The 13,519-nt window shown below is 54.2% G+C and overlaps 1 protein-coding gene across 1 annotated transcript in view; it reads right to left on the bottom strand.

Annotated features, from left to right (window-relative positions):
• Positions 1 to 12,944, bottom strand: part of MEGF8 (multiple EGF like domains 8) — a 36,770-nt gene extending 23,826 nt beyond the window's left edge. Inside the window, exons 1-9 of the mRNA XM_049787235.1 lie at positions 12,237 to 12,944; positions 6,282 to 6,445; positions 5,871 to 6,077; positions 5,085 to 5,265; positions 4,923 to 5,011; positions 3,492 to 3,907; positions 2,447 to 2,592; positions 2,224 to 2,346; positions 86 to 240 (exon numbers count right to left, since the gene is read on the bottom strand). Of these exons, the coding sequence (XP_049643192.1) occupies positions 86 to 240; positions 2,224 to 2,346; positions 2,447 to 2,592; positions 3,492 to 3,907; positions 4,923 to 5,011; positions 5,085 to 5,265; positions 5,871 to 6,077; positions 6,282 to 6,445; positions 12,237 to 12,411 (1,656 nt within the window). The 5' untranslated portion in view covers positions 12,412 to 12,944. The remainder of the gene's footprint in view (positions 1 to 85; positions 241 to 2,223; positions 2,347 to 2,446; positions 2,593 to 3,491; positions 3,908 to 4,922; positions 5,012 to 5,084; positions 5,266 to 5,870; positions 6,078 to 6,281; positions 6,446 to 12,236) is intronic.
• Between the last annotated feature and the right edge of the window lie 575 nt (positions 12,945 to 13,519).

Here is a 13,519-nt window from a genome sequence, read left to right as displayed (position 1 = left end):
ACACACCCACCACTCTCTCCCTCAGCTGTGGGGACTCTGGGACCTACACCCTGGCACCCCCACCCCGAATCGTCCCCGTGCTCACATCGGGAGCAGGTGCCTGGAACACGAAGGGGGGCACCTTGTAGGCCATCAAGTCCCCCCGGGGTTGGCCACTGTATCCGCCAGCCACCAACAGGACACTGCCTCCCAGCACAGCTGCCACGTGTGAGTACCGACCACTGGGAGGCGCTGCTCGGCCTAGGACAGGGCAGACCCCAATATTAAGCTTCTGTCACCCCATCACTCCCCCAGGCCCCAGGACCAGACAAAATTCTCCTGAGCTTAGCAAACTCCTCGGCTTCTCTTCAAGGCCTCCAGCCCCCAGGTTGGTGCCACATTGGAACTCACGTCTTGGAGCTTACCTACCCAAGACACACTCATCTTAAGGACAGAGCACTCATCTTAAGGACAGAGCAGAGTTTTTGTTAGTTTGTTTTTGGGTTTTTTTTTTTGAGTTGTGCCCAGCGGTGATCAGGGTTTACTTCTGGCTCTGCGCTCAAAAATCACTTCTGGCAGGTTCAGGAAACAATATGTGGTGCCTGGAATTGAGCCTGGATCAGCTCTACTATTTGATGTACTATCGCTTTGGCCCCAGAGCAGATCTGTAGTGTCAGAAAGATGAATTAAAATCCTGGGGCATTAATTAAAATCCTGTCATGCTGAACTGTCCACCCAGTGCAACTGTCTATTTCTCCCGTCTGGCAGTCCAGCTTCTCAGAGCCCATGGAACTCATAAATCTTAGTGGATATGCATTCTTTTCTTTCGGGAAATCTGGAAAAGTGTAGGACATGATCCAAGGACATCTGGGGGCCATCAAGAAAAGGCAACCCTGTGAGAGGCTGAAGCCTGAAGCATGGTCAATCAAGCTGTAGAGAGAAATGGCTGATGCTATCCTATGAAAACCTGGATCCAGCCAGATCTGAAGCCCAGAATTTTTATTAAAGAGTGCCAAGAGGGTCAGAGAGATAGCAGATAGCACAGCGGTAGGGCGTTTGCCTTCCACGCGGCCAGCCCAGGACAAACATGGGTTTGATTCCTAGCATCCCATATGGTCCCCTGAGCCTGCCAGGAGCAATTTCTGAGCACAGACCCAGGAGTAACCCCTGAGCATTGCCAGGTGTGGCCCAAAAACCAAAATTAAATAAATAAAATAAATAGTGCCAAGAAATTTTTCTTCCCACTAAAGCTGGTTGGGTTGGATTCCCATTGCACACAAACAAGAGACCTGACTGACTGGTCAATAGTAAATGACTTATGGTTCCCACACTTCCCTCCTGATCATTTGCTCTGCTGACACAGACCACCAGGCTTGGGGATGCAAACTGCAAAGGAGGCAGAGGTTTCTAGAAGCCTCACACTCTGGCCTACCCAGTGAAGCCTGCACCAGAGGGTTTCCTTTCTGACGAAACCTTTGCTCCTGCCAACCCTTGGGTTCTGGTCCTTCCTTTCACTGGTCCACTCTCCCCAATCTATTTGGTGAGGAAAGGAGGATAGAGGAGCTGCTGAGAGGCCCTGGAAAGAAGATGCCCAATCTGTGGAGCTGAGTTCGGGAGTGTTTTTCTTTTTGGTGGGGGATATCTCAAACAATACTCAAGAGGCCCAGAGGTCATGATAAGTGACTTGGCTCAGGCCAGGTGGTGTTCAAAGGATGAAGTGGGGTCAGTCTATTCAGCCATCTCCCTGACCCCCAAGTGTCTCTCTGAGAGAAGCCGGCACCTCTCAAAGCAGCTCTGATAGAAGAGCCTAGAAGGTTTCTCCACAGCCACCACAGCCCAGCCATGTACAGGGGGCCTTTGAGAGGCTTCACACATGGAGAGTGCTCAACCTCATCAGCCCTGGCCCAGATCCACAATCTCCATTCTACAAAGGAGACCACTGAGGCATGAAGAGCTCATGTCAGCGTGTTTTACTGGGGCTGGGGGTGGCTTGGTTTTGTCTGTTGTACCCAGGACTGAACTCCCGGCCTCACACAAGCAAGGCAGGAGCTCTACATGGGGTTCCATTCCCAGCCCTTAAATCATGGTTTCTGTGCCAGTCGTTATTAGGGTCACCCTCCTTGTCTGCCACTTTCCCACAGGGTGAGCTGGAGAAGTTTATGTCTGAGCCAGTTCCCAGAGGTTGCAGCCAATCCCAGCCTCACTGTTTCAGGAGCCTCTCCAGGAAACAAAGGGGTCACTCACCCTCAGGAGTTCCGGGGGGTGCCAACTCAGCCCCTGACACCCACTGGTGGCAGCCAAGGTGGTAGAAGAAGAGACCGTCCTCGTAGCACTTCTCCTCCTGGTAATGGGTGTGCACATTGCCCCCTGGGAAAGGAGAGAGCATGGCTGGCAGCCTGTAGGAGGCAGGGTCACCCCCATGGGAGTGTGAGTTGCAGGGGGGCTGGGAGCCAGGCAGTATCCTCACCGTACACCACCATGTAGTTGCCCAGGACGCTGGCTGTGTGGAAGGCTCGTTCCCGGGGGCCCTGCAGACCGGACCGGCCCTTCAGGGTGGTCCACACCCGCCGATCCACGTGGAAGAGCTCGGTGGTGTTCACCCGCACAGAGAAGCTGCGAGTGGGGCAGGGGAGGGCTCAGGGTGGGAAGAGCCATTCCATCCCTCAGCTCTCTGGCACACTGTGGTGACCCGCTGGGTCTGGGTACATGACCTGCTACTATCAGAAGCGTCCAGGGGACAGAAGGATAGCACAGCAGGGAGGGCACTTGCAGGGCAGGCAGCCAACCCAGGTTCAATCCCTGGCACCCTATATAGTCCCTGAGCCCATTAGGAGAGTTCCCTTAATGCAGAGCCAAGAGTAAGCCCGGCACACTTATAGCTGTGGCCCCAAAACAAAACAAAACCCCAAAAAACAACTAGAAGTGTCTCCATGGGGCAGGCCCAGGTTTGGTTCATCTCTGGGCTCCCTGTGAAATCTTGCCAGGGGGTGGTGAGTCATGGGGCAGGGGTGCCTGTCCTTCCAGCTACCTCCCTGACCCCCAAGTGTCACTTAGTTGAGGGGTAGGAAGGCTGAGAGGTGGAAAGATTAGAGAAGAAATTAATGGATGAGTGAACAAATGAATGGACAACTTGAGGGTGTACAAGGATCAAGATGAAAGTTCTGGCGCTGGAGTGACAGCACACTGGTAAAGCACTTGACTTGCAGCCGACCCGGGACGGACCCGGGTTCGATCCCCAGCATCCCATATGATTCCCCAAGCCTGCCAGGAGCGATTTCTGAGTACCGAGTCAGGAGTAAACACTGAGCGCTGTAAGGTGTGGCCCCCCCACAAAAAAAATGATGAAAATTTCTAAAGTTCGGGAGGACTCAATGAGTTGAGGAGAAGCTTTCCACAAGGATAGAGTCCCCCAAGTGACCCCAGGACTGACCCCTGAGCATGGAGTTGTGGTTAGCCCCCCAAAAAATTAAGAAAACAAAGACTAGAGGCCGGGTTGGAAACAGGTCACTCACCGAGCAGTGGACGGCCGGTGTCCCCCATGAACCAACAGGGCCCGAGACGGTGCGTGGAACACCATGGAGTGCCCAGTGGCCGCGGGAGGCCGCCCGCCGGCCGGAATCACCTTCTCCCAATAACCCCCGGAGGGGCTGTCGAGGCGGAAGCGGAAGAGGCCAGAAGAGAAGAGGTCGTGCTGGGTGCGGCCGCCCGACACGTAGAGCCAGACGTCGTCCACTAGGGCCGCTGCATGCCCTGCCAGGCCTGGGGGCCCCAAGGAGCCAGAAGCAGGGGGTGCCAGCAGCTCCCAGTGGCCCCCGCCCAGTGGGCTGAAGGCCCAGACGTCGCTGGTGAGGGAGCCATCGGCTAGCTCGCCCCCCATCAGCACCAGGGAGCCAGCCCAGGCCACGGCCACGTGGGAGTGACGGGCGGCCTGTGAGGGAGACACAGGAGATGGGGGGACAGAGAGAGGCAGAGACAGGGGCAACACAGCAAAGGGAAAGTCAGCAGAGACAGATACAGAGAGGAGATATAAGCCCAGGAGGTGAGTAGGAGACAGGGAGATAAAACCAAGTGAGATGTGGCAGAGAAAAGCAGAGAGATGCACAAAGAAAGAGAATGAGAACAAACAAGAGCTCAGAGGCAGAGACAACACAGAGAGATGGGGACCATGGGGAGAGAGATTCAGAAAGAGGGGAGAGGGGAATTAAAAACAAAGATCAGAGCTGGGAAAACTGAGCAGGCCTGCGAGGGGGTCATGTGAAGGGCTCAGAACCACCCATATGGACCCCACATCTACCAAATGAAAAGTGAGGGGCTACAAAGAGCTCAAATGGCTCCTGTAGTGTGGGCTTAGGAAGCACTCCACCATAACCTGACTACCAGGACTGCATGGCCCCTGAGCAATGAGCTGGGATTACCCCTGAGCACTTTGGGTGCCCCCTAACAAAAACAAATTTTAAAAAGGAGAAAAGCCAGGAAGAACGTATAGGAAAGGAAGTCAGAGCATTAGCACAGCAGGGAAGGCGTTCGCCTTGCCCACGGCCAACCTGGGTTCAATCCCCGTCATTCTATATGGTCTCCTGAGCCTGCCAGGAGCAATTTCTGAGCACAGAGCTAGCAGTAACCTGAGCGCTACTGGATGTGGCCAAAAAAGCAAACAAACTAAATGATAGTATAGAATTGAAGGCACTTGTCTCACACTTGACATATTGGGGTTCAACCCCTGGCTCTGCCTAGGGTCCCCTTAGTACCACCAGGAGTGACCTCAAGCACAGAGGCAGGAGTAAACCCTGAGCATCGCTGGATATGGCCTCCCACCCCCCCAAAAAAAAAATAGAAAGAAAGCAAGAGTAGGAAGAGTATGTCCCATGCCATACTGCAGGTCTAAATGGATCAGACAGAAAGTGGGAGGCACACAGGGGGTGGCAAGGAGGCAGGGTCCTTACCGGGGCAGGACTCAGGTGCCAGCGTGCCCAGGTGTTGGCAGAGAAGTTGTAGAGGACGAGATCCCCCAGGGCCCTGTTGAGGTCCTGACCTGCAAAGGGGGATGGGTCAGCCCTAGCGCCACTGCCAGCGCCCCACCCTGGGACGTGCAGCCAGGCACTCACCTCCAAAGACAGCCAGCAGCCCTGGCGGAGACAGGAAGGCCCCAGCCGCGCCCACACGGGCAGAGAAGGCGGGGTCCCCAGCACTCAGGTTGTGCCACCAGCCAGCCCCCTGGTTCTCCCACAAATGCAGGTCACAGGCACGCCCCAAAAAGCCTGGCTCACAGCGGCACGGCCCCAGAGGCTGCAGGACAAAGCACAGGCCAGAGTGAGCCAAAGGGGGTGAAAGAGAGAGTGAGACAGAGAGACAGAGAGAGAGAGAGAGAGAGAGAGAGAGAGAGAGAGAGAGAGAGAGAAGCAGAGGCAGAGGCAGAGGCAGAGGCAGAGGGGGACCCAGGGGCTGGAACTGGTGCAAAGGCTGGAGAGCAGGCAGCACACAGGAGCCCAAGTTTCATCTCTGAGGGTCCCCTGAGCATTGCCAGGGTGCCCCCTCCCCCACATAAAGAGAGAGAAAGATCTAGACAGAAAAAAATGACACATTGAAAGAAAGCAGGTGGGAGGAGGGTGGCAGTTAAGTGTTCCCGGGGTGGGAAGGTCAGGACTGGTGAGGACAAAGCGTGACCCCAAGCAGATAGACATGGCTTAAATGGGGTGGTCTGGATGTGAGCCAGTTCTGGGAGGACTGGCACAGGAGAAAGGAGGAGCCCGCAGGAGAGGTGGAGGGCAGTGAGGTTCAGGAGCAGCACAGGCTGGTGTGACTGGCAAGGAGAAGGGTACAGTGGGTGGCGGGGTGAGCCGCTGGCTGGGGTGGAAGGGGCATGAGGGCATCAGCCAAGGGTCCGGGCTCACCGATGCACAGGTGCCGTGGCTGCCACAGTAGGCCTGGCACTCCTGCAGGCTGCAGGCAGGGCCCCCCCAGCCAGGCTCACAGACACACACGCCCTGGGGCAGGCAGTGACCGTGGCCATGGCAGCCTCCAGGGCACAGGGTGAAACGGAAGGAGGCGTTGAAGCCCAGCAGATTGTAGTTGGCATCACTGAAGAGGTGCAGCAGCATCTGGAGACACAGAGGGGGCAGCTCTGGGAGGCCGCAGGCTCCCCCACATCTGCCTCTGTCTATACCTTCCTTTGTCCAGGTGTGCCCTGGCCTGGTGCCATCCGCCTCTCACTGTCTCTCCCTCAGGTTCCCACGAGGCCCACAGCCCACCCTGATCCTCCAGATACAACCCATCCACCCCAAACCCCAGCCAGAAGCTCTGACCTTGCCTGAGGAGGCCTCTATAGGGGGAGGCCGGGTGCTCCCACTCAGACTAGCCAGCAAGGGCCCACGTGGGGAGTCACCGTCATAGACGAATAGGTAGTCATAGGTGCATTCAGTGTCCAGGAAGAGGAACTCCAGCAGGATCCGGTGCTGCGGGCTGGGGGCTGGGTGAGGACAGGGCTTGCGTGAGCACTGGGAGCATGAGCACCACCTCCAGGAAGCCCTCCCGCAGATTCCCTGCTAGCAAGCAGCTCAGAGAAGGCCTGGAAAGGGGCCTTGACCTCTGCAGGAACATCCTGCATGGTTCAGAAGGTGACACAGGAAGGCCAAGATGGGAACCCCCATCCCCAGGTTGAACTGGAGAAGTGCCTGTGGGGGTAGCCTCAAGCACCCCTTGCAAGACCCAGGCCTGCTGGAGTCAAAGAGGACTTCAGGGACATGGTCCCAGAGCCCCAAGGGAAGAGGTTCCAGGACAAAGGCCAAACAAGGGGTCCCATCTTGGGGCTGGAGAGAAAGGACAGCAGGGAGAGCACTTGTTTTGCATGTGGTCAACCCAGATTCGATCCCCAGCATCTCATACAGTCCCCAAGCCCCACCAGGAGTGATCTCTGAGCAGAGTCAGGAGTAACTTGGTACACCTGAGTACCACCAGGTGTGACTCAAAACTAAAAACAAGTAAGTGGGGACCTGGAGCAATAGCACAGGGATGGGATACTTACCAGATTCGATCCCTGACACCCCATAAGATTCCCAGAGCACCATCAGGAGTAATTCCTGAGCACAGAGCCAGAAGTCCTGGGTATCACTAGCTGTGGCCCCAAAACGAACAAAAAGAAAAAAAAAAAAGGAGGGCTCTCCAGAGACTTTACAGCCTGTTCTCAGGGTGGCTAAATGCACAGAACCTGCAAGCGGCCCACATACAAATGTCACTGCTGTGTGACAAAGGACATGTCACCCAGCCTCTCTGCTGTCAAGTCAGGATATAATGATCCTTCTAGATCCAAACTTCCAGTACCTGGGAAGAGGCTCTAACCTCAAGCCTGCAGCTCACCCATAACACAACCATTGGGCTGGGAAGACGCAAATGGATGGATGAACAGACAGACAAGACAGCCAGGGCCAAACCACAGCACTGAGAAGGTGCCTCTAGGACATGGGAGGTGCTAACGTGTGCACGTACAGAGTATGTCCAGTTGGGCCTAGCACCCACACTCTTCCTGCTCACTGCAGGGTCCCTCCTGGTTCCAGAAGGTTCTCTCTCATGCTTCATCTGACACTGGAGACAATGTCCCCAAAATGTCACCGGGGAAAATCTTCCCATCCCTTCAGCTGTCACTGAGTGAGATTCTACTGTGCCAGTTCATGCCTCACCAGGCCCCTTCCCAGACCCCCTTCCAAGGGCCTTGCCCTGACACCCATCCCGGATGGGTCCTCCTATCTAGCCCTGCTCAAGAACTTCCAGAGGTCCCCACCACCCCCAGAACCAAGGCCAGTTCCTTAACCTGAGCTTATTTGGGGGGGGGGGGCACATTGAGCAGTATTCAGGGTTGTTTTGTTTTGTTTTTGTTTTTGTTTTTTTTGGTTTTAGGGTCATACCCGGCAGCACTCAGGGGTTACTCCTGGCTCTAAGCTCAGAAATCGCTCCTCGAAGGCTCAGGGGACCATATGGGATGCTGGGATTCAAACCAAAGACCTTCTGTGTCTAAGGCAAACGCCCTACGATGTGCAATCTCTCCAGGCCTTACCTGATTTTGTTTTGTTTTGTTTTGTTTTTGGGCCACACCCAGCGGTGCTCAGGGGTTACTCCTGGCTGTCTGCTCAGAAATAGCTCCTGGCAGGCACGGGGGACTATATGGGACACCGGGATTCGAACCAACCACCTTTGGTCCTGGATAGGCTACTTGCAAGGCAAACGCTGCTGTGCTATCTCTCCGGGCCCCCAATTTTTTTTTTGATTGAATCTTGAATCATCCTGAGACACAGTTACAAAGTTGATCATGGTTGAGTTTCAGTCATATATACAATGTTCCAACATCCATCCCTTCACTGGTATGCATTTCCAGCCACTAATGTACTCAGTGTCCAGGCTGGAGCAATAGAACAGCAGGAAGGGTGTTTATCTTGCAAACAGCGAACCCTGGTTAGATCTCCAGCATCCATATGTTCCCTCAAGTATCAACAGGAGTGACTACTGAGTCCAAAGCCAGGAGTAACCCTTGAGCTTGGACTCAAGCTTGAACTAAGAAAAACACAGCAATGTCCCACTTTTCCATCCCCCAAGACTATGGCAGATGTTGCTTTGCCTGCCTCTCTCTCTCTCTCTCTCTCTCTCTCTCTCTCTCTCTCTCTCTGTGTCTCTCTGTCTCTCTGTATGTCTCTCTCTCTGTCTGTCTCTGTTTGTCTGTATCTCTCTCTCTCTCTCTCTCTCTCTCTCTCTCTCTCTCTCACCCTCTCCTTTTTAGGCAATGTGGTCTGCAATATTGTTACTGAAGGGATATCATGCCTATCCCTTCCCTCCTTTCAGCACCCAGTACTTTTTTTTTTTTTTTTGGTGTTTGGGCCACACACTCAGGGTTTACTTTTGGCTCTGTGCTCAGGAATCACTCCTGGCAGGCATGGGAGACCATATGGGATACAGGAATTCGAACCACCATAGGTCCTAGGTCGGCTGCTTGCAAGGCAAATGCCCTACCGCTGTGCTATCTCTCTGGCCCCTAGCACCCAGTTCTTGTCCAGACTGATCATTCCCAACTATCATAGTCCCAAGTGGTACCGGTACCTCCCTACCCTAACTACACTCCCCCACTACACTTTGTGGCAAGCTTCCTGCCACGGACCAGTCCTCATGGCCCTCATTTCTATTGTCTTTGGGTCTTATTCTCATACTTTTATTATATTCCACACATGAGTGAGATTATTCTATGTCTATCCCTCTCCCTCTTACTCATTTCATTCAGCATGATATTCTCCATGTATAAGCAAATTTCATGACTTCATTTTTCCTTAAGCTACATAGTATTCCACTGCATAGTTATTCTACAGTTTCTTCACTTATCTGTTCTCGGGTACTTGGGCTGTTTCCAGATTCTGCTCTTGTAGCACTCTTGTGCTACAGTGAACAGGAGTGCAGAGGGCTTTTCTGCATTGTGTCCGGGCCCCTCAGATATCTAACCTGGGCTTTGAACTTTCACCTTGTCCCCTATCAGCCCACTGCTGGCAGCTCTAATGGATTGGGACAAAGGGAATTGCTCAAACTTCTGCTGTCCAGAGCAGTATCATCCCTGCCAGCACACCACCTCACTGCCTTAACCCTGGAAGATGCAGTATGTCCTCTCAGGCACATCCACATGCCAGGTTCCAGCCTGTCATATCCTGTAGTGAGCCATGCCAGCTCCTGCACAAGAACTTTCTGTGACTTTCCACCAGCCACACCGAAAAGCACTTAACACCCATGGTGAGATGTTCAAGACATGCCTTCCAGCTGCCCTCCAAGCATGCCAGACAAACACCTCAATCAGGCTCCTGAAATGTAGGCTCTTGTGTTCACAGAGGCTGTTCCCTCATAGCTCTGGGTAAACTCCTATGATACCTCAGAACCCTACTCCACAACCTCCTTGAAGAGTTCTCACTCCCTTAAGACTGTCTACCCAAACCCTGATGACCTTTCCATCACAGAACATGTGAAGGGACAGAGAGGTAGGCATGGATCTGTTTCCCCCATTGAACTCAAGACCACAAAGGGGGCTGGAGAGATAGCACAGCAATAAGATATTTGCCTTGCATGCAACCAATCCAGGTCAGTTGATGGTTCGATTCCTGGCATCCCATATGGTCTCCAGTGCCTGCCAGGAGTGATTTCTGAGTGCAGAACCAAGAGTAACCTTGAGCACCACCAGGTGTGACCCAAAAACAAACAAAAAGACCACAAAGGCATTTCCCTCCTCCAGGAACATTCTTGCTCTATGAGCTAGAAGACTCCTAGGCTTACTTTAGATTGCAGCTCAGAACTCCTCCAAGAAGCCCTCCCTACTCCCTCCCACCACCAAGTCAAACACCTCCCCTAGGAATGGGTTCCTTCATCACAATCCTGATCCCTCTGAGGTCACTATCTATTCATTCCTTTGCCTTCCCCTCTGGATTCCAAGTATTAAGTCACTGGGAACCTCGGTCATGTCCCAGAGGCAAATATAATGTTTGGCACATGAAACACTAGGTCAGGGCTGGGAATGGTAGAAAAGGATAGCAGAGGGGCCGGAGAGATAGCACAGCGGTAAGGTGGTTGCCTTACATGCGGAAGGTCGCTGGTTCAAATCCCGGCATCCCATATGGTCCCCCGAGCCTGCAGGGGGTGATTTCTGAGCGTAGAGCCAGAAATAACCCCTGAGCATTGCTGGGTGTGACCCAAAAACCAAAAAAAAAAAAAAGAAAAAAAAGAAAAGGATAGCAGGGAGAGCATTTGCCTTGAAGGCAGCAACCTTATGGTCCTTCAAGCGATGTCAGGAGTGATTCCTGAGTGCAGAACCAGAGTAAATCCTGAGCATTGCTGGGTGTGATCCCCTCAAAAAAAAAAAAAAAAAGACTGGGTCAGAAGGCGGGAAGGGTGTGGCCTAAACACTCTTATTAAAGTTATTCATTCTTGGGCCCAGAGAGATAGCATGGAGGTAAGGCATTTGCCTTTCATGCAGAAGGATGGTGGTTCGAATCTTGGCATCCCATATGGTCCCCTGTGCCTGCCAAAGGCTATTTCTGAGCAGACAGCCAGGAGTAACCCCTGAGCGCTGCCGGGTGTGACCCAAAAAAAAAAAAAAGTTATTCATTCTTGAGTTTTGTTTTGGGAACATATCCAGCAGTGCTCAGGGCTTATTCCTGACTCTGCATTCAAGAATCACTCCAGGTGAGCTCAGGAAACCCTATGAGGTACTGGGACTAGAACTTAAGTCAGAGGCATGAAAGGCAAGCACCTTACCTGCTGTACTATCTCTCCAGCTCCTTTTTTGAAGAAATTTAAAAAAAAAAAAAAAAAAGGCCCAGAAGGATAGTACAACAGGTGAGGGATTTGTTCAAGTTCCGGCACCACATATAGTCCCTTAATCCCTGGCACAGAACCAGAAGCAAACCCTGAACACTGCCAAGTATGGCCCCAAAACAAAACTAACAGTCAAGAAGGCTAAAGAGATAGTACAGTGGGCAGGGGAGCTTGCCATCAATGAGGTCCAACTGGGCTTGATCCCTGGCACTTCATATGGTCCCCAGAACTCTGCCAGAAGCGAACCTTGAACACAGAGTCAGGAGTAAGCCCTAAGCACAGCCAAGTGGGCCCCTCAAATAAAACAAAACAAAAGCTGGTAAGAAGGACTGGAGCAACCATGCTTAAGGAAAGAAACTTGCCTTGCACAAAGCTGAACCTGGTTCCATCCCCATCACCACAAACGGGTCCCTGAACACCATCAAGAGTTATCCCTATGCACAGCACCAGGAGTCGCAGCTCAAAAACAAAGCAACAATAACAAAACTAACAGTAATTATCCCAGTTCCATTTACTGAGTAAACAGGGCAGGGCAGGTTAAATACCTGTTCTTACTTAATCCTAGTCACTTTTTGAGCTGGGTTCTATCATCCCTCTAAGGATGGGCAAGTCAAACTTCAGGAAAAGGAAGGGAGCAGTCGGTCCAGAGTCACCGAGTGGGTAAGAAACCAAACCCAATTTGAACCCAAAGTGGGCTTGGAGCCCGAGTGTTTAACAACTGCAACAGTGGACCCCTCTTGCTCTGGGGAAATTGGGGCAGCACTTCTCAATCAGGTTGATGGGCCTTCTAGCGTAGCACTCACACTGGCTGCATTTCAGAGAAAAAGGCCGGGACTAAAAGGGAAACTGGACTGGGCAGGGAGCGAGTGGAAAAACTGGGGTGCAAATGAATGGATCAGCGGGCTTGCACCCCGCACTGCCCCACTCACCCTCGATGAGCCACTCGCAGTTGCCATTGACGCTGTAGTTGCCCGCACCATCCGTCACGAAACCGGGCGCCTCCCGCAGCACTTGCCGCTGTCCCTTGCAGTCCCCGGCCTGGGCCCCCGGGGCCAGCAGCCCCAGCACGGCCCAAGAGAGAGTCAGGAGGGCGGCCAGGGCCATCTCGCCTCCGCCAGCGCTGATTCTGACTGGACGGGACAGGACTTGAGGACGGGCCGCCTGCAGTGCGACCGCTACAGGAGCGACATGGCCTTGGAGACCAGGGGGGGTCCAGGGATCACGGTGTCCACAACGTGATGGGTTCTGGAAGGCGAGGACTGGGTCCTATCGCTCCATGCAAGCGTCTGCAAAGGGGGTCGCACGGGGCCGACCCCTAGGGACCGTGAGGGACCTCACACAAACGGGGACCCCTAGGCTGGCCGGCCCCATAGGCATAAACCAGCAGTTAGGAAGACAAGGCGCTGCAGGCCGCAGTGGCCCTTATTGACAGACGGGTCAGCAGGGGCGATGGGATCTACAGTCCGACCGGGCCCGGGCCAGACCTGGCAGGTTCGGGAGAGACCCCTCCGGCCGGGGGCGGGGCGAGATCGGTGGCTGGCAGGGGGCGGAGCCCGTCTTCGGGGGTTCGGGCCTGAGCCCCATAGACTGATTCGATCCCAGCCTCACCCCCGCCCGAGCCTCCTTCCCGAGCCGGATGGGACAGACCAGAGAGACGAAGGGATGCTCGGGCTAGAGCGGCCTCGGGAAGCCCCGCTGGGCGGGCAGGCGGGCAAAGTGGGCGGGGACTATGCGGCCGCTCTGGGAGAAGAAGCACGTCAACGAGGAGGCGAGAAGCTGCCGGTCAGAGCGGCCCTGGGAGGACTGAGGAGCTATCCAGCTTCCCCGCCCACCGCCAAAGGAAACTTCCGGAAACCTCTCCGCCTTCGTCTTTTCCCAGCCACATGCGCAGTAGTGGCCGCCTCGGCGAAGAAAAGGGACAAGTGCGCATGTGCAGTGCTAAAGGGTGCAGCTCAAGTCCTGGAAGCCGGGGGCCCGGGCCCAGCAGATGCCAGTGGAGGGCGCCTCTCCCTTTGCATGGGGGTGGCAAGTAAAGGATCGGTGCTGGGAGATATGCTGGGGCGGGATTAAATCCCACCCTCGGAGCTCCCAGAGTCAGGCTCCATCCAAGGTAGGTTTGTGCAAGCCCCCCTCGCCTTGCAAATGTCACTTCGCAGATGAACACGCCTGCAACGATTCCTGCTCACTCACACACACACACACCCCACTCCGA

The sequence above is a fragment of the Suncus etruscus genome, chromosome 14, assembly GCF_024139225.1.
Source record: "Suncus etruscus isolate mSunEtr1 chromosome 14, mSunEtr1.pri.cur, whole genome shotgun sequence".
NCBI lineage: Eukaryota > Metazoa > Chordata > Mammalia > Eulipotyphla > Soricidae > Suncus > Suncus etruscus.
Note: the sequence above shows the minus strand (reverse complement) of the source record. Positions and strands in the feature narration are given on the sequence as shown.